General features: G+C 42.3%; 1 protein-coding gene across 9 annotated transcripts in view; it reads right to left on the reverse strand.

Annotated features, from left to right (window-relative positions):
• LOC134211756 (F-actin-uncapping protein LRRC16A) overlaps nt 1-25,163 on the reverse strand; it is a 190,551-nt gene that overhangs the window by 144,839 nt on the left and 20,549 nt on the right. For all 9 annotated transcript variants that reach the window (XR_009979086.1, XR_009979085.1, XM_062688948.1 and 6 more), the window contains exon 5: nt 9,098-9,181. Coding sequence is in view for 7 of the 9 variants with exons in the window: in XM_062688948.1 (XP_062544932.1) it covers nt 9,098-9,181 (84 nt within the window). In the remaining 2 variants the exon portion in view is untranslated. The remainder of the gene's footprint in view (nt 1-9,097; nt 9,182-25,163) is intronic.

Below are 25,163 nucleotides of genomic sequence, written 5' to 3' on the forward strand. Positions count from 1 at the left end.
AGAGCGACACTAGCCAGAAGCTTGCACTTGCTGGCATAAACCGCAGAGCTATTGGACATCATCCGGTACAATTCCGCTATAGCTGTGGAGGCACGCTTGCAGGCGTAATTGACGTGGCTACCATAGATGATCTTATCGTCGATCATTACCGAGGTGACCGCGCAGTTGCCTGCCCTTATCAACAACCACCTCAGTCTTGTGGTGAGCCAGTTCTAACTTCCTGGAACTTATCCACTCCTCCACAATTGCGATCGAGTGTGCTGCAGTCAACTCCACCTCTTCGATCGATTCGCCGTAGACCTCCAGCGTAATATCATCAGCGAAGCCGAAGACACCGTCGTACATGACGTTCCATAACACCGGACCCAGTATGGAACCTTGCGGAACCCCTGTGTCGTATACCAGTACTCGATTCTGGAAGTAGCTTCCGAGAATCTTGTACAGGTACTCGGGAATTCCAAGACGCAAGAGCGCATCTGCAATAGCTGCCCAATTGGCACTATTGAATGCATTCCTCACGTCGAGAGTTACTACTGCACAATAGCGAACTCCCCTCCTCTTACGCTGGATAGCTATCTCCGCGGATTTGGTAACCGACAAAATAGTGTCTACGGTCGACTAACCCTTTCGGAAGCCAAACTGGTTACTCGATAGACCATCCGCACCCTCCGTGCGTATCAACAATTTGTTGAGGATGATCTTCTCGAGCACCTTCCCCGCCGTATCAAGCAGGCATATTGGCCTATATGCCGACGGATCCTCCAGTGGTTTTCCCGCCTTTGGCAATAGGACTAAGCTCTGCCTTTTCCATGCTTCAGGGAAGACTCCCTCGTCCAGGCATTACTGCATGACAGATCTGAACATCTCGGGAGCCTCAGAAATGGCCGCTTTGATGGCCAGGTTCGGAATACCATCCGGCCCTGGCGCCTTACCTACACTAAGGGACTGTGCATTCCCTGCAAGTTCCTCCATGGTTACTCTTCCCTCGTCGGCCACCCTGGTCCCTGGCAGCTCCACAAAGTGAGGCCAGGGACTTGGGTCATGACGTGGGAGGAGCCCCGCGATGATCCTCTCCTGCATGTCTGGATACCGCTCTGTCTTGGCCATTACGTCCCTATAGGCGTCACCCCATGGATTCGCGTTGGCACTTTGACACAGGCCCTCGAAGCAGGCTTTTTTGCTTGATCTAATTCAGAGCGGCTCTAGCAGCCACGAACGCCACCCGTCGTTGAACACGCTCCTTTTCTGTGCATGCTCGCTGCATCCGTCTCCGTGCCCATAGGCAGGCGCGGCGCAGTTTCGCAATTGCTTGAGTCCACCAGTAAGCCAGTGGCCTCCCATTCCTAGGGTGGATTTTCCTAGGCACGGTGGCATCGCATGCACGCGAGAGTACTGTTACCAGCTGCTCGCCGCTCAGACCGAGAGTATTGTGCTCGCGGCAGAGCGCTTCGTTAAACACCTCGTCGTCGAAGTACGATGTCTTCCACATACGAGGGCTAGGCTTCGCCCTTCTTCCGTCCGCTGAATGATGGTCGTATAGTCGATACTGTAGCGAACCGCCAGGTGGTCGCTGTGAGTGTAGCCTTCATCTACCCTCCAGTTCGAACTACTCGTTTGGTCAGGGCTCCAGAACGTAACGTCGATAATCAACTCGGCCCCGTTCCAGCTTTAGGTACTTTTGGTACCAACATTAACCAAGTCCACATCCAATAGTGATTCCAGCAGGATCTGCCCCCGTTGATTCGTGGAACGGCTTCCCCATTCCACGGCCCAAGCGAAGCGTTCAAGTCCCCCGCTATCACCACCGGCCTACGCTCCATCAAGTTAGCCGTCAAACAATCCAGCATACGACCGAAGTGCTCGATCGACCATCGAGGAGGCGCATAGCAGCTGCAGAAAAAGACCCCGTTGACTTTGGCAATGACGAAGCCCTCGTGTGTCGAAGACACCAACTCTTGGACTGGGTATTTCCCCGTTGTCCATATCGCCGCCATTTTAGACCCATGGGTGACCCAATTACCGTTCCTGGCGGGTATCCGGTAAGGATCCGCTATGATGGCGATATCCGTCCCCCATTCAACAACTGTCTAACACAGCAATTGCTGGACTGTATCACAGTGGTTCAGGTTTAGCTGCGTTACCTACACTGTGATTTTGCAGCACGCTTAAACGCCGGGCACTTCGAACCCCCCATGGGGTGCTTGCTGTTCACAGCTTTGCTGGAACATATCAAACAATTGGGAGGGTTCGTGCAGGATTGTGCCTTATGTCCGAACCAACTACCTGAGTCCCTGCCGGACCTTTCGGTAGCCGAACGGCTGCGGTGGGCGTCTCTACCTTTCACTGTCGCCGCAGTGCCGTGACGAGCTCTTCGACTTCGATGATCTCGTCCATGTCTTTAACCAGGGTGTCGACTCAAATCTTAAAATGAAATTCTCTGACTTTTCCTGACTTTCTAGACCATTTTTCGAAAAATTCCAGGTATGAAAATATGATGGTTTCAATTTATAGAAAGTATCATTGTTTACATTTCATGTTTTCAATTCTATAACTTTTATCAAAAATATAAAGCAGTTCATAATTCAGAAAAATTCTCTGCTAGAATTCAACTTTTGGTATTTCTATGGAATGTATTTATCAATAATAATTGGGGTCGAGCCAAGTGCGCGACACTGAAAACGGCCTCACAGTTGAGGTCGAAATACGTATCTGTAAAGATAGCAAAACGTGGTGGCACCGTGCCAAGTACAGCGGTTGCGGTGCTACCAATGGCAGATCGAATATCTCTCCAGACATCTTCAAGAGACGCTGCGCCTAGCTGCTCTTCCGTTGGAAGTGCCACTTCCAGCTGCTGCCCAATGTTAAGCCACGGCGTCCGACTTCGATGCGTGTTGTACACCGTCGAGAGTTTTGAGCGCAGGCATACTGGTCGGATTCAATATTCGCACTGCGGTAAGTGCGAACGTTCGTGATGTCGGAGAAGAATTTACCGTCTATTAGAACGTGGTCGAATTGGTTTTCCGTTCCTTGGTTAGGTGATCTCCATGTAGCCTTGTGGATATTTTTGCGGGGAAAGAAGGTGCTTCGGACTACCATTCCGCGGGAGGCTGCGAAGTTTATGCATCGTTGGCCGTTGTCATTCGATACGGTGTGCAGACTATCCGGACCGATGACCGGTCTATACATTTCCTCCCTTCCTACCTGTGCGTAGAACGCTTCTATCTCGTCGTCGAGTGTCTCTTCGTGTGGGCAGTGCACGTTGATGATGCTATAGTTGAAAAAACGGCCTTTTATCCTCAGCTTGCACATCCTTGCGTTGATTGGCTGCCACCCAATCACACGTTGGCGCATCTTACCCAGCACTATGAAACCGGTTCCCAGTTCGTTGGTGGTGCCACAGCTTTTGTAGAAGGTAGCCGCTCGATGCCCGCTTTTCCACACTTTCGGTCATGTCCAGCAAATCTCCTGCAGCGCCACGACGTCGAAGTTACGGGGATGTAATTCATCGTAGATCATCCTGTCGCAACCTGCGAAACCTAACGACTTGCAGTTCCGTGTTCCAAGCTTCCAATCGTAATCCTTTATTCGCCGCCTAGGTCTTTGCCGATTATATCGAGTCGTATTATATCTTATATTGTTCGTAATTATTAGTTTTCATGCAGCTTATTAAGCCAGCGCAAACCTCCTGTCTCGTCGCAGGGCCTGTCACGGTCGCTTTGGCGGGGCCTACTTGCGGATACGTGCAGCTTTTTAAAGGAATTTAACAGGGCCCACTGTCAAACCCCACCACATCCTAGGCAATCCCCACAACTCGTAGATGGCCTGCGGAGGGATCGTCAAGCCCTTGGACATAGTCCCTGCTGCCCCCACGAACCGAATTGATATTCAATTGAATTAAATCTAAGAATTGAAACCCAATCTAAGCGTATTTGATGTAAACGTCTGGATTCATTTTCATCATTTTAAAAGAAAGAAGTTAAGAAGGAGTTAATTCGATGCATTCAACAAAGAAGATCACGTGTTGAAATCTGTGAAAACCGTGCGAGTCCCTGAGTTACTGGAAGCTTAATCACTTCTATTCATTTTTAATCACTAAGAATTCTTACACAGTTTTGTCTATTGGCTTCTAAAAATAGTCACGGACTGCTAGTGATCCTTCAACATCCATATAATCTAAAATTCAATCCTTATAAACTCATATAAATCCATCTATCTCATCCAGGAAGATATAGAGTAGGAGGTTGAGGGTTCGAGTCCCTCCAAGACACGTGGATTATTTTTCGCAAATTTCATATCAATTTGTCCATTTCGAAACACACAGCCAAGATATTTAACAAAAAAAAGCATGAAGTTTGTCATAAGACGATCCTTATAGTATCCAATATAATTCCATCATATTGGATAGTACTAACTTGTCATATAACAACATTCCACAAGAGCCTAATAATTTTCTTAATGATGATTGTGGGTCAATGACAGATTCGCTGCAGTTTTCAGTATAGTTCTTTTTATACCGTAACCACTCGGTTCGAAGTGAATTTTTTTGCTTTCACTATCAAACTTATTGGTAGAAATCTCAAATATTATCTAGGGGGTATGACGGCTTTGGCAGGTTTTGTTCTATTATTATCAGGGGTTTTTTTTATGACTAATTATGCTCAAATTTGGCCTAAACATTCTTTCTATATCAAAGAATATTGTGGCCAAATTTCATAAAATTTGGTCGACAAAAACCCCCCTGACAATAATAGAACAAAACCTGCCAAAGCCGTCTGTTCCCCTATGTCCTACATCGTAAAAATTGTATGTTTTTAACTAACAATAAGGGGCAAACTCGCATATTCTAGGACTCTGAGAAATGGGTTGCAGTAATATTTACATACTATACTATACAATTTGGACCGCTACTGATGACGGAATTACTTATACTAAAGACACACTGGTGGTACAAGAACCATGGTTATATACCCTAGTACATATTGTATCATGGTTTCCCATGTTGTACCAGCATGGTACAAGATGACACACTAGTAATACAGTTTGTACCATGGTACGAATACCACCATTAGTGTCATTAGTATTAGCGAATGCTTTCAATGACCATGCTTTTGTTTAAACTGTGTTTAATGCCAGACAGAGATGTTTTCTGCACTTATTATTTGTTCACCCTCCTGGGTGGGTGGCTGGGTTCGATTCCCGGTGCCGGTCTAGATTCGGATTGGAAATTATCTCGACTTCCTTGGGCATAAAAGTATCACCGTATTAGCCTCATGACATACGACTGCAGAAGTGGTAACTTGGCTCAGAAACCTCGCAGTTAATAACTGTGGAAGTGCTAATTGAACACTAAATTGCGAGACGGCAATGTCCCAGTGGGGGATGTAATGTCAATGAAGAAGAAGATGAACAAGAAGAAGTTTTATGGCTAGCATGAAAAGCTGGATAAATATTTCGTGTTATATTTATCCAGCTTTTGGCATCATAATTATTTCCACTCCATAATTTATTACAAAAAAGATGTCAAAATGAATAAAATCATGTTGGAGAAGCGATAGATTGACAGTCTTCTAATTAAATTGTGAACGCAAAGTATTCATTTTGAAAATTACCCCTTTTGGGAAAGACGAAGTCTGACGGGTCAGCTATGTAGTTTACTCTATTTTATAATTCAATAGTGAATGCCTACGTCTAAGTTTGGAAGATGATGTTAGCATTTCCATATCATTGTAAATCGTTTAACTTCACGTAGAAGTAATACCACCGACGAACCGACGTGTCACCCCATGGAAAATAATTCAAATCAAGCATAATTTTTCATAAGGACGTATGTAACAAAAGTGAACAAAACGAGGTTTATAATACAACGTATGTACAGCATAGCGGTGTACGTATAATTTTATCGTTTTTCTAAGAAAATTTGAATGAATTGAGCTATGACATGAAGCACGCTTATGACGTGTCATGTATTGATGCATGCCAGCGAAAAAAATATTGAAAACAGATTTAGTTTTAAAACAGTTTTAGAAAAAGTTTTGCCAACTTTCTGCAAAGGATTTCTCGAATCCTCATAATTGTTACATGCGTCGTTATGAAAAATTATGCTAGAAATTTGCTGCCCACGACGCCATGATGAAAAATCATCGAACATTACCGCCACCACTATATGGCTCGTGAAGTTTTCGTAGCTCAGCCACCAACCTACGTGTATTAACATTGCAGCGGAGTTATGTCTTAGCTCATTTGACAAGAGCGATCGCCCGCAAAAGCAAATGACCGTTAAAAAGTTTGGGACAATCAGACAGCGCCAGTGACACGTCGGTTCATCGGTGGTAATACTCTCATAATTTAAAAAACGAGTGGTTGTTGTTATCGATATCACTTGCTACTCACATACCGGAATGGCGTTCGTTCTCAACCGTCCCGTTCCATCTGTCGTGGCAGTGACGTGCGCTGCTTTTTGCTCGATTCTTCCAGACTGATGCACAAGTTGACCGTTGTCACAGTAGGCAGCAAGGCGCGCTAGCGCGAATGCGTTAACACTCCCCCAAGTACGATGGACATCCGTCCAGCTTACTGCACGTCTCGCCGTACATCTAGTACTGAGAGCTTTGTCGATCACTTTGTCTTTTGACCAACAATTGCGTGGCATCCTCGGGTCAGCGATGATCACCACGTCTCCGATTGTTATCGAAGTTGTACGTTGAAACCATATTCTACGTCTTGTAATCTGTGGCAGATAGTCTGATATCCAATGCTTCCAGTCTTGATTTGCCAAAACCTGTGAAGTTAACCAGTTCTGTCTGAGCGCTGCACTTCTGTCGTCATGGTTGGTAAGTGGTTTTGATCCGTTGGATTAACCAAGCAGAAAACATGTTTCGAAATGCTTCATCAGACGGTCTTGCTGACGAACAAACTTGCATCAAGTTTTTCTTAACTGTACGGTTCAGCCGTTCCTAACTTCCTCCCATGTGCGGTGTGACAGTGATGGGTTAACCCACTCAATTCCATAATGCGCAGTATTTCACGGATAGCACCGAAAAAGTTTGTTCTTCGGTCGCTGTAGATCTAATGTTGGGTACCACGACATGCAATAAAATTTCTGACAACCATGATACAGGAGCTTGTGTTGTGTGAATGCACGATCTCGATGTGAATAGTTAAAACAGTCAGACAAGTGGCTAACATTCCCCAACGTACTCTTTTTTCGACGGTGACCTCGTTTGGTCCAAAGTAGTCAATTTCTGCATGCCGTGAGAAAGCTGCTGGACGGGCGGGGAAAAGGTCGGACATATATGGCGGACAGTTTCATGATTAATATGGTGATATTCATGGTGGTAGAAAGTTACGATTAGGCTAGTAATAATAAGACCTGTCCATTTTGTGCATCATCAGCAGGATTTTGCTCTTCCTTTCCCGATACCCATCGCCATTGTTGTGATTCGGAGAGTTTAAGAATTTCACTAATCCTGTGTCCAACATATTGACTGTAGCGACGATGGTCATAGTTGATCCAATAAATGACGTCTCGGGAATCGGACCAATACAGTTTTTTTTTGTAGATTAGGATTGATTACCGTGCTAAACTTTTACTTAAAAATAAAAAATCTCGAAAATAAAGAAATTAAAAAAAATATATTGCGGATTGCCAGTGATTCCTTGATGGTACGTGCAAAACGAGCGCCCACCATACCGGCTTCCAACTCCAACCTAGGTATCGATGTGAACTTCAGTGGTGCAACTCGACTCTTGGCTGCGACGATGCAGCAGAAGTCAGATTCATCCTTGACGAAACGCAGATAACAAACAGCAGTTGTGCAATTCACACTGGCATCTACTGTTGTATGTAGCTGGGCCTCATCGGCTTTTGTAATGACGTTTGGGGAACTGTAGCATCTAAGAATCCGTACTTGTACAACGCGAGGAAGCACCATGATCCAACAGAGCCATTTATCGTTCGCCTCATCGTCGATTGGTTCATCCCATTGATCGCCTAATGACCCAACACCGAAGTCGTGTAATTTATAAGTTAGTAATCAAAATATTTTGTTTAGAAAATTATTTTGAGCTTTTTAGTGGAATGTCTTCACTTGTCATAAGACGAGTTTGTACAATCCCATTGAATTCCACCACTTAATTGTATCTTGACAGATACGTATTTCGACCTCAACAGTAAGGCCGTCTTCAGTGTCTCGTACTTGATTCGACTTGAGTCAAGTCGAGTCAGGTACGAGACACTGAAGACGGCCTTACTGTTGAGGTCGAAATACGTATCTGTCAAGATACAATTAATTGGTGGAATTCAATGGTATTGTACAAACTCGTTTTATGACAAGTTGACTCAAGTCGAGTCAAGTACGAGACACTGAAGACGGCCTTACTGTTGAGGTCAAAATACGTATCTGTCAAGATACAATTAAGTGGTGGAATTCAATGGGATTGTACAAACTCGTCTTATGACAAGTAAATCAAAATATATTTTTTATTCGCTAACTTTGATTGTCTTCAAGTATTTTCAAATAAGTAGATAAGTCTTCGAATATTTCGAAAAGTCTTCAACATGTCTTCATGAAATACATGTCTTCGCAGAGATTCAAATGTGAGAAGATATGTCTTCAAATCTGGCATCGCTACTCTATAGTATAGCAACTATACTGACGCGGCATCCCTATGCCAAACGATTTTGTGCCAAACGGCTTTATGCCCAACGGGGTAGCCCCCTATTTTGGGATGATAGTACAGATCAAACGACCAAACACGGAACCCCTAGTCTAAGAGAATAATGCCTGTATTAGATAGTTAGCAAATAAAATTAGTAAAATAAATGATCTACGATTTTTATTTATTTTCAGACTAAAGCCACAAACACAATGTCAGCGGAACAGCGACGGAAACGGCAAATTTGACCGAAATCATATGGGAAAACTGTCAAATTTTCCGTTTCCGTCGCCATTCCACTGACATTGTGTTTGGGGATTAAAGCCGGAATGGCCTATGCGTGCAGTGCGCAAAAGTCTTCTCCATTCAGCTCGGTCAAATTATCTACGAACTCGATCCAGTTATTTCAATCCAGATTTAAAAAATACAAATTATTACTTACCTTGCGTATAATATACTTTAACGGCACTGTTGGGAAAATTTGCTTCACAGCAGAAGAAAGATCTGTTAGAATAACATCCGCGTTCTGAAAAAAAAAACAATATAAATTTTAGCATATCTGCCTTTTTCCTTCCTTCTTATTTTTGTGTACAGTAATAAGATATGATGATATTGACAATGGAATCGATAGCCGCGATTTTATATTTGTTACCGTAAACGGTAACAATAAGGCAACGAGCTGCCACGAGTTTCAATACCATAAAGAATTAACTAAGATTTGTAAGACTTCGCACGTAGTATTTTTTGAGACCATGAATACCCACATACATCTCCAATTTATTTGAGTATTCTGGCTTAATAGTGTATGTACTACTAACGCCTCTCACACCCCTGACTGACGGACCAAATCAATCGAGGCGAATTCCTCGCGACAACACGAACTCCGGGGCGCGAAACTAGGAGGAAGGAGGAATCGGGGAGTAGAACGAAGACTGACCTCGAAGAGAGTTCCAAAAACGGATCGCTCTTAAAAAACAGGGAAAAACCCGCGTGTTAAGTGAAGTGTCCGGGAAACCCGGCCTCGCTAGTTATCGGACTTTTTGGGGTCAAGGAGACGATCCCGTACCGCTCGTTGTAGCCTTTCCAGTCCAAACAGCCGGCCACGTGGTACCCTCGCTTCCTAGTAATAGGAAACACCTCCGCCGTACTTGGCCTGCACTTGACTGGATTGTCACCATCCACCGGGATTTCACTGGCCCTATCCTGGCCAGAGCATCACCTGACTGTAATAAGTGCCGCATCTAGTTACCAGGTCGCCTGATATACCATAAGGGCCGTCTACAAATCACACCTTGTATTGACGTCATCCGGCCGGAATCTCGTTACGCTGTTTTCTTTGTCACCCGGTGATGATAGACCGGCATCCACGAATCACCTAGGCCCAGAGAAGCCTCAGTGCAGCACCATTATCAGCGTTGACCTCTCGTCCTATTCGGTCGCAGGTCCTATTCACCTTCCGGCCGAGGGTACACGGTTCCAAAATTACCAGTGTCCTGACATTGACAGGTCAGCCTGCAATGAGCACGAGATTCTACGCGTCCAACCATTACCCACACCCCGAGACAACCAGCCGTGGACGGCCGGTGTCGTGCTTGGTAGTTATTTAGCGGAGTATCCCGCGACTACGGGACCACGAGAAATTATAACCTCCATAGGCTCCAAGCAAGTTCTACCTGTCCAACTATAAACCAGCTTGAAAGCGAACCCACTCTGGCTTCTGGAGCTGAGCCCTATATTGCTGTAGCGGTAAAGGAAGAAGCAGGTAGCATGCAGACAAGGTACGTCCAAGTAAGCTGCATGCCAACAATGGGACCTAACGTGTCCGATCGGCCAAACCAGAACCAATCCCTTAATGACTAACCCTAAATCGAAACCTCAAAATTTAATAAAAACATGTTATAAAATGTACTCTACATTTTCAGTTTATTCGATTTCCCGCATGCTTGTTGTCTCGTCTTGATTACGTCCGCTTTCGTATAGATACGGTTCGTGTATTCCCTCAAGCAGGTGTTGCGTGCCGACCCTGAGATAAGACCCTAGTGAGCTAGTAAGGAGGACGTTAGGACGTCCCCTCCACAGACGTGAGGACGTCAAAGGAGGTAGTTACATGTTTCGGTTGCTAATCGATTGATTTTCGGCGAGAAATAAAACAAATGTTTGCCGCTTCCTTACTCTAAGACGGCTATTTCTACTACTAGTTGTTTACATCTGTTCTTATTGTTACGTACTGCTATTGGGGTTTTTAAGCTTCGTTATAATTGAGTTATAGCCGGTTTGAAAATAAATTTAAAAATAATTTTTTGCACAGTAAGATATGCAAAAGCTATACACCCACTCACATAAGAATTCCATTTGATTTTTCCTTACTTTTGAGTAAACCAAATGAATAATGTTCGTGTTTTATAATTATAATTATAAAGTCTAAGTTTTATAGTTTTTCGTGCGTTTATTTCGTTATTATTTATAATCTACCGTCGTTCGCCTCCTCTAAGGATTAAAGCTAAGGATTTGCTAGTGCTCTTTTCGCGAGGAAGTCAGTTTATATTAAAAAAACGGCTTTGGTTTCCTTCCATTATTATCGCACGTCTACCACATATTGTCGGCGTAGCACCAAATCAGAATTCCGAGCTTTCTTCCGAAGTTTTATCTGTTAAACTAATTGTTGTTTAGCGCATCTTGAGGCGAATCCAGCGCACTACTTCCGAAGTTGGGTAAGTTTCCTGTATCTGAATAAAAACCCAACTTCGAAAAGTGGAATGCATGGTATGCCATAAACTATTTCATTTAAAATGCGTGAATTTGACCGGGAACCAGTTTAAGACCATTCGTGAATTAAGTCTTAATTGTTCTGATGTGTTTTAAAATTGTTCCTAAACATTTCTATCACTGTTTTACATACTTTTCGTATATCTGAACATTGTTTTTTTGCCTTTCTCGTACCACAAAGTTGTACCAGAAGGCTATAATTTCACTCCAAAAGTATAGTATGTGTGTAGCCTATGATTTTTTGTTAAATGCGTTTAATATAGAAGAAAAGTCCAACCCTATACAGCTAACCGTTTTTAATTAAATTGTTTTTAGAATTTTTGAGAAGAGTTTTATAAACTTTATGCTGTATGCTTTCCCCTGGAGATTTTTTCGATTATCATATCTTTCTGCTTCTTCTTCTTCATGCAAGATCAAAGCGCCAATAACCTCAGTTACTTCACTCAGTATAAGCATCATTGCTATTCACCTACTATCATTACGTAAATCTTGGCACAGTCATCGTGATCACCAAAAATATTGCGATCACTATCACCGTATCGCTCTTTCTTCACTTTCACAACTCCTCCACTATCATAACTCTCTTGAACAGGGAAACCATCCCCAGAAATGAGTCACTGAAAAATCACCAAACGGTTAAAATCAAATTACTAAATCTCCCGAACCATCCTTGTTCAACCTTTCCAACCTTTCCAAATACACGTCGCGCCCTAATAAGTATATAAGTCCCTGCTTACTATTTTGTTGAACATATATTGCAGTCGTGTGTTTAATGATGAGTCGATTCACTTAATGTAGATCCATGACTGCCAGCAACATGGTGATACTATTGCCTCCACCAAATAACACTCTAATTGGGGATATTATTCTGATAGTGTTTATACAAGTTATGTTATAATGAATCGAAATATTAAACTAATAGCTTCCCTTTATTTTGATGCGGGTAAAGAAGTAGTTTGGAGAATTGTACTTATCTTTATGTCTTCTACCAATTGCAGTGCTGTCTAATATCAAAAGTTTTTATAGTCAAACAGTAAGTTTACTTCTAATTTTGTCAAATATTTCGTAAGATGTCATTTTGTTTTATCTTGTTTAATTCACCTATCACTTTGTCTTTTTTAGTTTTTTGCGTGGCTCATTGTAGATTATGTTGCGTTGTTCCTTCATTTTATTTGTCTAATGCTAATCTCCCGGTCGTTTCCGCAAAGATGAAAAACCTAGTTTAAAAGTTTGAAAAAGCATAGCTTTAAAGTTGAGTGAAGATAATTAAATTTGCTCTGCCATTTCTAATCGTCCTAAATCCTTACAAGCAAGTGTAAAATAGCTATCATATAAGTCGTTGTCAGCTATAGGATTCACTTTTCGGTGGCAAAATAAATCTTCGTCGCGCCTATTCCCTATCTGTTAATAAAATTTATCGAGTATGAAGCCATGATTAGATTGTTTGAATACCATAATAGTCATGTGTGGTATTTTATATTATGGATCTTTAATATGAGACATAACAAAATAAGAGAAGCGCCACGCTCCTAGTTTTGAAAAAAAAACTTCTACTCAGTGAATACTATTAATGTCAATTTCCTATAAATGTCGATAAAGTTGATTATAATTTCTCTATATATACCTATCTAGCTAGATTTAAGCATAGCTACGACTCATCATCATCAGGGAACTCATTAGAAAAGAATTGCAAAATTTTTTTAATTTATTTTTTATTTATTTTTTTATTTAATTGTTTTTCAATCAACAAAAACACTGTTTACATTCACACATTGAATCATTAATCATTGTAGCCGTGGCGCAACCCACTACTTTCATAAATGAGTAATTTTTAGGCAGCGTGATAGAATTGCATGAAATCTTTCAACCGCCAAAATGTAGGCAATAAGCACTTACATCACTAATTCGAATTCAACATATTGAATCGAGAAAGGCATCATCACCACTGGGGGATAAATTTGGTTTTGACGTAAACTACGTCTAAGGGGAAAACTCGATAATTTAAGGTGATTATAGAATAAAGCCAGAAATCGGCCATTTTGTAAACCACATGCTTTTCCAATATTTTTTTTCAAGAGCACGAGATGAAAGATCCATAACGCGTATGGGACTGAAATAATAGTAGATCGTTTGCTTAGTTATGCTGAACAATCATAATTTGAGTTTCAGCACTGTACGAAAACTATTACGCCAGATTTGGGCTTTTGGAAATGTATGTAGATAAACGTGTGGTGAATTTGAAATTCACCACGGGCTTCATTCTATAATCACCTTAATTATTCTCAAATGGTCCTCGCATACTTCAACACCTTTCAAACCATTTTTGACACTTGTCGCAGCTTAGCGATAACTTTCGGATTCCGTTTCTTTCACGTCTGCTTTCGCACCCACGCTGCTCCCTTACTCCACAGACAAACAGACGTAACTCAAGAAAAAATACCATCGACCATGACCTGAACGATCTATTTGAATTTGATTGATTACGCGTTTCACAACTAGAGGCGCTAGTGTCGTAATCCTTCGAGTTTGACATTTCACTTCAGCGCCTTCTGGTGACGATGTCATACGAAACATTGTTTCGTGTAACATGCTCGCAAGGTGGTGGTAGAGGAGTTGAGCGATGAATTTATCAGAAAAATGTTCAAGCTGTTACGTCTGTTTGTCTGTGCTTCCTCTATAGGATCAGCATCGAGGCCGATATGCCAATAAAATTGAATTTTAAATCATACGAACAATGTTCTATTAGTCAAAATCTAGACCAACATTTGAAAAGGGCGTAACAACCAAAATTTATTCCTTCTGAATCTTTGTCTACATAGAAAAAAATTCCGTGGTAAAAACTACTATTTTGTAAACTACGCTCTGTTTTTAAAACTACCATGAAATTTCAGTAAATTTTACCATGGTTTCAGAGAAATTCACCACTGCTTCAGTTCATTTGACAACATTCCGCATGGGCCACAGTTGATTTTTACTGCGCGCATTGTAAAATCAAACGGGTTTGTTTTTTACTGAAAATCGTCGGTGCATATTCTTAAAATAACCCTCGGAATGGTAGTTTTTACTGCAATATTTGCATACCAAGCGCCTTGTTCATATTGCGAACACTTGTGTTATCCATTTTACAGGATCTTGAATTAAATTGGGTCTTGATCCACTCTGCTGAGAACTATTGAAAATTTTGTGTTTATGGTGTTCAAAACCTAGTGTTCGGATTGTGACTCGTATTTGGGGTTTTAACGGTATTAGCGAACATAGAAAATAAAATGTTCTATTTTCCATTTTTAGTATTTTATTGTGAATACATCAACTTTATTATTTGTTACATGGAGATTAACATGCGTAAATGTAACAACCATTTATAAAACCGGAAGTACCAACCAAATACTGAGATTGTGTCTGTGTGGAGTGTAAAACATGTCCACAAAAGAAACAAAAAGTTATAAAATGCACATCATGTGTTCATACACTTATTGAAACATCCGACGTTTAAAGCAGCGCAAAGTTCATCAACTGTTAAAAATGTATTTGTTTTTTGCGACTGCGGATCCTTCGTCAGTTTGCAAAACATTTTGTTGGTGATCCTTCCTGGCGATATCTGTTCTGCAAATCTATGTAAAATGCATTAGCTAGTGTGGGAGTGATATGAACAAAGTCCTATACTTACCCAGATATGTTTTGTATTTATAACGTCAATACAGATTAGAAAAAAAACAGCCGCTAAAACACCAACATGACAACATCAATAAATGACATTTTAATAACAACTCAAAGTCAATGTAGACTTGACCTTTTTTACTGTATTAGTCCGACTTTTCGCCATAAGTTGGCGCTGGACTCACAAAAAGGTGTTCGCTAGTGGCATGTACGGAGGATTGAAGAGTGGACTATCTTGTACTTTAAAATCTTTGTAACACTGTGTAAGACGTTTTCTTGTATCATTAACGGTTCCATCCGAATCCATCCTAATTCAAATTTACCTTAGTGATCTGTAAGGAGGTCACCACATCTGGCGACGAGGAAACGGAAACTATCCGCCGTGTTCCAAGGTATGTACTAACGATAAAACGAAAAAAAAGAAAGAAATTGTAACCGTTCTTCGGATGAGGTCCCAATGGAATGAAAGGCAAAGTATTGATTACATATAAAATAACTTTATTAATCAACGATACGCACTCAGCGAGATAACTTTCAAGAATAACTGACAAAATGGCGCGCCTTGCGTAGCCAACAGAACAGAATGAAAAAACAACTGATACAAAAAATAGACTGGCACAAAATAATAATGAGGATTATCGTTGTTCTACCAACACTCCTCCTCAACGAGTGATCCTATTTATGAGGATAAACCCATCATCTCGGCTAGCTTTCGATGCTTGATGGTTCCTAGTGGTTTCATCAAAATATCAGCCACCATCTCATCCGTCGCACAGTATTCCAGACGTAACACATTGTTTTCAAATAACTCCTTTACATAATATTGCCTGGTTTCTATATGTTTCGATCGACGAGTAGACCTTTCTGCACCAACGAACTTTATGCAACTTTGGTTGTCTTCTCGTATGATGACTGGACCACCTTGTTGCACACCAAGATCGTTGAACAAACTTATCAACCATACTAGCTCTTGACTTGCTTCGCTTAATGACACATATTCCGATTCCATAGATGAAAGCGTCACACAGTTTTGTCTTCGGCTCACCCATGACACTGCCCCACCGGCATAGTGGAATACGAATCCTGTAGTTGATTTTCTTGTCGCAATATCTCCTGCCCAGTCCGCATCAGAATGTCCAATTAGACCTTCATTGGTACCAAACTTTAGTTTCCAATTCAGGTGGTCAGCATTCAGGTAACGAACCACTCTCTTTGCTGCTACCCAATCTGCTTCAGTTGGAGCACTCACCTTTCGTCCAAGTATCGCAACACATGCTGCTACATCTGGTCTGGCACACACCGCTATGTATAGGAGTGCGCCGACTAAACTTCTATAGGTCGTTGTATCGGTTAGTAACGCACTTTTGTCATCCGTCTTGATGTAACCAATATCTATCGGTGACTTGGCACTTTTCGCATCCAGGAGACAAAACTTCTCCACAACTTTTTCTATATAGTTCTCCAATGCAACACTCTATTTTCCGTCTTCATGTCCAATTTCTAGACCCAAAAAATAGTTCACTTCACCGAGGTTGGTAATCTCGAACTGTTTCTTCAAGTCTCTATACACACAATCGATCTGGGATACATCTTCACTGCCAACCATAATGTCATCTACGTACACAAGTAAATACACTCTTCTACCATTCATTACTTTTGTGTATAGACAAGGATCAGCAGTACTCGAACGAAAATCGATCCCACGAAGAACTTCATCCAACCGTTGATTCCAACACCTGGCAGACTGCTTCAGACCATATATACTGCGCTTCAATCGACACACCATGTGCTCCTTTTCATTCGCTTCGTATCCAGGTGGTTGTTTCATAAACAACTCTTGATCTAGTTTGCCATACAAGTAGGCGGTTTTTACGTCAAAGTGTCGCAAAATCATTTTTCTGCTACTTGCCAAAGCTAGAAGAGCTCGAAGCGTCGTGTACCTGGTGACAGGAGCAAAAACATCATCAAAATCTTCACCGTACTTTTGGGAATACCCTTGCGCCACCAGACGAGCTTTGTCGTTACTTCGCCAACAGCATTTCTTTTCGTTTTAAACACCCAACGACAACCTACTGCTTTTCGGCCGGGTGGCAAATTTACCAATTCCCATGTATCATTGTCGGAATGTGATTTCAATTCATCCACCATTGCTGCTTTCCATTCCTTTTTCTTTTCACAGGTGAGGGCATCATGCAAGTTCCGGGGCTCGAAATTATCATCCAGAACACTCAGCAACGAAAATTTCCTCTATTAACCTGGATGGTGGTTTCCCCTTCGTACACCGCTTCGAACGACGTGCAATTTCATCCATTGAAAACCCGTGGAACGAATCGCCTTCAGAAGCACTGTCGTATCGAGACTCGTTCAGGTCACGTATCTCTGAATCACTCTCAGATTCTGGAATTGATTCTTCATGTATATGCTCATCATTTTCTTCCGGGGACAATACCAAAGGAACTTCAACTACTCCTCCTGTCGTTACAGGTTCTCGGCGGATAGCTTCCTTGACAGAGCATAGCTCAAGAAATTTTGCATCCCTGCTAATAGTCGCGCAATCCGTCTCCAGATTCAAAAAACGATATGCTTTTCGTCCTTCCTCGTACCCGATGAACACCAGCTTTTCAGCTTTCACATCGAGCTTGCGCCGCTTTTCTTTCGGAATGTGGACATACGCTTCCGAGCCGAATATCCTTAGATGTGCATACGATGGCTTCTTTCCACTCCACAGCTCGTACGGGGTTCGATTTATCGCAGACGATGGCAAACGATTCTGCAAATAGTTTGCAGTGCAAATCGCTTCAGCCCAGAACCGCTTTCCGAGTGCAGCTTTTGACAGCATACATCGCATCATCTCCACAAGGTACCTGTTCTTGCGCTCCACCACGCCGTTTTGTTGGGGCGAGTATGGTGCTGTTCGCTGAATTACGATGCCGTTTGACTTGAAAAACTTTATTAACGATGCACCTAAAAACTCACCGCCACCATCAGAACGAATACATTTTGGGTAGCGACCAAACTGATTTTTCAGCAACGCGCAATACTCACGGATTTTATCCTCAGCATCGGACTTCCTCTTTATTGGGTAAACGATGGAGTAACGGCTGTAGTCATCCACCAGGGCAATGTAGAAACGATTCCCTCTTGGTGATGACACCTCCATTGGTCCGCCGAGGTCAACGTGAATCAGCTCACCGACAGCATTCGCTCTGCTCGCAGACGCCTTTGGAAAAGAATCCCTACTCATCTTCCCTTCACAACAACAGCCGCATACCGATTGCACATCACAAGAGCCCATCTTCAATCCATGTCCCAAGTTTTCACGCACAATTTTCAACACTGCCTGTGGATCTCTATGGCCGAAACGACGATGCCACAAGTGCTGACATAGTTCACCATGCATCGGATCCACCAACAACACTTGTTCTGGAAGTTTCAGTTGATATAGACCACCTTTCCGTTGGCCTACTAAAACTGCTTCTTCTTCTTGTAATACTTTGCACTCCGATTTGTCAAATAACACACGAAATCCCAAATCTGCTATTCTACTAACTGATAGCAAGTTTCCTGATAACGACGGCACATGAAACACGTTCTCCAGCTTCACATCCATCTGAGCACCTTTTCCATTCACTGAAAGTAGATGCCCACAGCCAGCGCCGACTGATTTGATAGACTTTCCATTGGCCAGACAGATGGATCTCGCTTTTGTTGTATCCACTTCCTCGAAAAAACTGGGTTGTTCGTCATATGAGACGTGGCACCTGAGTCAAGATACCACACATCGGAAGTTCCGGCCACGCCAGCAGCAAGACATAATTCTCTTCCTGACTCAGCTTTCACTGCGACGCTTGCTTGCTGGGACCTCTCCCTCTCGAGCTGATCTTGTACCTTCTTCCGACAGTCACGTTTGAAATGCCCTTCCTTTTTGCAGTAATGGCACACTTTCTTCACTGTCGACTGCTGCACCGACTTCACCACTATCTTCTTCTTCCACGATCCGGTTGCCAATACCTTTTCACTAAACGACGCGTTCTCCATTCGGCGTCTTCCCTCGTCGAGTAGCTTGCCTTTCACGAAATCGACAGTCAGATCATCGTCTGGTCGACTTTCGAGGGCCATGATCAGGCCACCGTAGGAATCCGGAAGACTAGACAACATCAGAGCTACCATCCAGTTGTCTTTTACGTCTTCTCCCAAAGCAGACAGGCGAATGCGTAATGCCGTCATTTGTTTCAGATGTCCCGCCATGTCACCATTCTCTGACATCCGCAACGTTATCAGCTGTCGCACCACATGAATTATGCTTGAAAGCGAAGAACGCTCGTGGTAGTCCTTCAGTGCATCCCACATCTCTTTTGCGGTTGACTTTTCCATCACATGGATCAGTTGAGCGTCTTCAAGTGCCAAACCGATTAGTGCTTGCGCCTTCTCGTCCTTACTGGTCCAGGACGCATCGACAACCGCAGGCTTCGGATCAGTAACTACACTCAATACTTTTTCCCGTGTCAATAAAAGCCGCATCTTGAACTTCCATATTGCGTAATTATGGTCGTTCAATTTGTCAATCGGCACTTTCGCGTCCGCCATCTTGTCTTTCCGACACGATCAACCACGATTTTCCGATCAAAGAAATGTTCGCACAACTTACACTCGCGACGGCAAACTTACGCACTTTCCGCGATCACTGGGCCCATAACCTCTTCGGATGAGGTCCCAATGGAATGAAAGGCAAAGTATTGATTACATATAAAATAACTTTATTAATCAACGATGCGCGAGATAACTTTCAAGAATAACTGACAAAATGGCGCGCCTTGCGTAGCCAACAGAACAGAATGAAAAAACAACTGATACAAAAAATAGACTGGCACAAAATAATAATGAGGATTATCGTTGTTCTACCAACAACCGTTTCCACGTGTTACTTTATATTTGTTTTCAAATTGTAAAGCACTACTGAAACAGGCATCAGGCAAAAGCCGCTGCGTCACGCAGGAAAAGCCATTTTCGCTGCCGCAGAGCAGGGTCAGGCATTGAGCCGCACCAAGAAACCAAGGTGAGAAGCCGCTGTCTTTGGCAGAAAAAAGGCATGTAGCCGCTGCGAGCAAGGAAAGGCGTGAAGCCGCTACCGGGGATGGAAACAGGCAAAAGCCGCTGCAAAATTGCAGAAAAAAAACCCAACTTAATTCACCGAGTGGTGATACTGACTTTCTCGCATTTAGCCAAGACACCAACCGTATATGGCGCTTATATAGTTCGATTCCATTTTCTTAATAATTTTTAAACGCAATGGTCGATCATTATAAAATTCAATAGTGATCAACAAGGCTTTGTCCCTTGTCGAATGCAACTAGTTGCGAGAAAATCGGTTAAGAATTACTATATGAAAAAGTGGCTAATGTTTTTCGGTTTTCGTGTGCACACACACACACACACATACACACGGACAGACAGACATTTGTTCAGTTCGACGAGCTGAGCCGATTGATATATAACATCATGGGTCTCCGAGACTTCTATAAAAAGTTTGATTTTGGAGTGAAATGATAGCCTTTCGGTACAACTTTGTTGTACGAGAAAGGCAAAAAGGTAAAAAAAAAAGAGATGGAAAGTTCTACGTGTTGTGGAGTTACCATGACAACAACATTAATTCAAATTTTCAAAATTTCAGTCGATGCACACAGCCTACTAAGCGTGCAATGGAAAATTGGAACATAAGCCCATTTAAGTTTAATCATCTTCCTGACTCACAAGTCCGCAAAGAATGGATGCGTTGGAAGAGGAATTTTGAAGTAATTGCTGCTGTTAGCGAAGAGAAAAATGCCACTAAATTGAAAAACATATTGTAAGCGAAGGGCTTGAGTTGCAGGATTTATTCTACTCAATAGATGGCGCTGATGTCGAAGAAGATGAAATTGGCTGGCCGTTGGCCAAGTTTTTGATGCGGTGCCAGAAACAAGCAAAAAAAAAATGCGATTTCGGTAAAACAGAAGCCGAAAGTCGAGATTTGCGTGTTATCGATAAAATTCTGCTGATTTGTCCATGAAACACCTTTATGATGACCCGTCTTTGACATAAGTATCAATAAACGCTGATTAATAACGTTTCAGTATCTTATAAACTTTAAAAAAAGGTGTTTTTATAATGCCTATATTTATCATACGGGGCAATATGACCACCCCCTCGGGGCAAGACGAGCATGGACCAAAAACTATATCAAAAGTGTGCTAAATTTGTTTAGAATAGGGGACACATTTCTTGCACTTCTATGGATTATGTTCAAATGATGCTTCGTTTAAAAATGTCATATTTCATGTTGACAACTGGCACTACGACAATATCAGAATTTGCCCAAAACAAATTTTTACTGTTAAAACCATATCCTTTGTTTTAAATCATCCCTGATTCACGCAGAAACTATTTTGATCATTTTTTAAATGCATTTAAGGGGTTAGGCAACTCTTAATCCTGGAGATGACCTTGTCCCTATACAGTTGGCAATACCGCCCCAGGCCGACGTATATCCAAAGATTTATATCCTATCGAATCTAATTACTGTGAATCTAATCAAATTATTATTGTATATAGGCTATAGTTATATAAAAGCTTCGATAAATATCAATTTGTCCTGAAAAAATGAGTAATTTAGGCAAATTTTGTAACTAGAAAATTATAAGAAAATTCGAATTTCAACTAAACCATCTTCAAATCAATATTACAAGAACAAGTGAGATTATCAAAGTGCATTTTTCAGTTGTATAGCCCTTTTACATTATTGCAAACCATCCCTTGTAATAATAATGTGAATATAATGCTCACTTAAGGCATAATTAACGTTGGCTGTCTTGCCCCATATGGCCATCTTACCCCACTTTCCCCTACTTCACAAGGAAACACTAACGCTCTCACAAGTGTCAAGAATTGTGAATTCATACGAATCTATCAAGCAGCAGGATCAAGCACTTGCAGGAAACAGTACCGATGACGCAACCGCAACAAGTCATTTCTCAGATCATGAGCCTGTAAACCGCATAGCAGGAAGTAGCAAACCCGCTAGTGGATGCTGCTATCGATGCGGCCAGAAGAACCACTACGAAAATGATCAACACTGCCCTGTTCGCAACAAGCAATGTGAGAAACGCCATAAGCTTGGCCATTTCGCTCGAGTGTGCCGGTCTTTGACAAAACGGAAGTATGACATTCCAGTGTCAGTGTCTTACCCGCCTCGCAAGAAAGTGAAGACAAGTAGCGTACGAGCAATAGACACAACAGAGAAAGAAAGCTTTATTTGTAATATCGGCGACGGAGACGAATTTCTTTGGGTTGATGTTAGAGATGGGCGCTCAGATCCGGAACCGTTAAAATGATCCGGATCTCTAAAGTGAGTGAATGATTCGTGGATCATTATTTAAAAGATCCGGTTCTCCTGATCAGCAAGTTATTAAACCATTTGTAAGAAAATAATTAAATAAAAAGTTTATTGTTTGTAATCCATACGCTTGCAAACAAGAAAGAATGAAGTTATTGTCAAAAGATATTTTAGTTACTAGATAAAGATTGTCGCTTCGGTTCCCTTTGTTCTGCTGTCCGAAACATGTGTGGTACATACCTGTCAAATCGTATGGATTTTCCTTCTTTGACATTTAGCTCCCCTATCCTCGCCAGCAAAAGATGTTCCGGACAGCGACGACAGCGACAATCTTTATCTAGTGACTAAAATATCTTTTTTATTGTCAGTACGCTTCAAAAGTGTGAGCCTGAATGACGAATGTTTCACTATTTTGCATTCTTCTTGCGTTTTGTTCTAAGGATCCGATCCGGTAAAAAGATCCGGATCATTAGAACGAATGACCCAGATCTGATCCATTCATCAAAGTGATCCGTTTTGCCCATCTCTAGTTGATGTTGGCGGTGTTCTGATCAAGATGTTGATCGACTCGAGCAGCAAGAACATCATCGATGATGACACGTGGCGAAGCATGGTTGCGAGAGGAGTTAGAAGTTGGAAACCAAAACATCTGCCAAAGACGATTTTGCATGGATATGGTCGTGACGCGAAACCATTCATTGTGACACATGTTCGTGAGGCCACATTCACCGTTGACGCTGGGAACAATAACCGTCAAGAAAAATCTATTTTTTACGTTGTCGATGGAGGGTCTCAGCCACTTTTAGGGAAGGAAACAGCACAGTCTCGGGGTTTTGAAAATTGGACTCCACGAACTTAATTCGTCGGTCAACAGCATTACTGTACCAGGCATAACAAGACCTTTTCCGAAGGTGAAAAATCTGCACTTGAGTATCCCAATCAATAGAAACGTGTCTCCGGTTGCTCAACGTGTCAGGCGCCCACCAATTGCACTTCTAAATCGGATCGAGGAAAATTTGAATCAATTACTTGTGGCTGATATCATCGAACCGGTATCTGGAGCAGCACCGTGGTTATCGCCTCTGGTAACTATTGTTAAGGATAATGGAGATCTGCGCCTCTGTGTGGACATGCGCCGTGCTAATCAAGCGATTATGAAAGAACATCACATGATGCAGACGTTTGAAAGTTTCCTCCCGCGTTTGAAGTCCGCTAAATATTTCAGTCGACTTGATATCAAGACGCTTTTCATCAGGTAAGAGATCAATTCTGAAAAGATATTATTTTGTTCTATTATATATGAAAACTAATTATAATATGCATATACTAACGAAATACAGATCGAATTGGCTGAGGATTCCAGATACATTACAACCTTTATTAGTCACAAAGGATTGTATAGGTACAAGAGGCTCATGTTTGGAATTTCTTGCGCCCCAGAAATGTTCCAAAAGACAATGGAACAAATTTTAGCTGGATCCGATCATGTAATTATTTATATCGACGACATTTTTATTTTTGGTGAAACAGAGTATGAGCACAATGCTGCACTAGCTAAAGTTCTGTCGGTTTTGAGGAACAACAATATATTATTGAACAAAGATATGTGCATCTTCAAAGTACAGCAACTAGAGTTTCTGGGGCATGTTATTTCATCATATGGAGTGAGGCCAACCAAACAGAAAATTGAAGCTGTTCAGAACTTTCGCGAACCCCGTTCTACAGAGGAAGTCAGAAGTTTCCTAGGTTTAGTAACCTATGTAGGAAAATTTATTCCAGATTTGGCTACCATTACTGCTGCGTTGCGAGACCTTATCTGTGGTACGAATTCATTCAGGTGGACTGATGAACATCAACGTTGTTTTGAAACATTGAAACACCTGATATCAGATGCAAAAGCTCTTGCATTTTTTGATAATTCTTTACGCGCCAGGGTCGTAGCAGATGCCTCCCCTGTTGCGCTGGGTGCCGTGCTTGTACAGTTTGTCGGAAATACTGATGAATCTCCTCGTATAATCAGCTATGCCAGCAAAAGTCTAACCGCTACTGAAAAACGTTATTGCCAAACCGAGAAAGAGGCACTTGCCTTAGTATGGGCAGTTGAAAAATTTTCGGAGTATTTGATCGGGAGGGAGTTTGAATTGGAAACGGATTACAAACCACTTGAAGTGATTTTCAGTCCTTCGTCAACGCCATGCGCAAGAATTGAACGGTGGGTTTTAAGGCTAGCAGACCCTTTATCTCGATTAATAACTTCAAAAGATATTTATTATTTAATCAGACTAAGGCCGAAGTGGCCTGTGCGGTATATAAGAGTCTTCTCCATTCGGCTCGGTCCATGGCTACACGTCGCCAACCACGCAGTCTACGGAGGGTCCGCAAGTCATCTTCCACCTGATCGATCCACCTTGCCCGCTGCGCACCTCGCCTTCTTGTGCCCGTCGGATCGTTGTCGAGAACCATTTTCACCGGGTTACTGTCCGACATTCTGGCTACGTGCCCGGCCCATCGCAGTCGTCCGATTTTCGCGGTGTGAACGATGGATGGTTCTCCCAACAGCTGATGCAATTCGTGGTTCATTCGCCTCCTCCACGTACCGTCCGCCATCTGCACCCCACCATAGATGGTACGCAGCACTTTCCTTTCGAAAACTCAAGTGCGCGTTGGTCCTCCACGAGCATCGTCCAGGTCTCGTGTCCGTAGAGGACTACCGGTC

This window comes from Armigeres subalbatus, chromosome 2 (genome assembly GCF_024139115.2).
Source record: "Armigeres subalbatus isolate Guangzhou_Male chromosome 2, GZ_Asu_2, whole genome shotgun sequence".
Lineage (NCBI taxonomy): Eukaryota > Metazoa > Arthropoda > Insecta > Diptera > Culicidae > Armigeres > Armigeres subalbatus.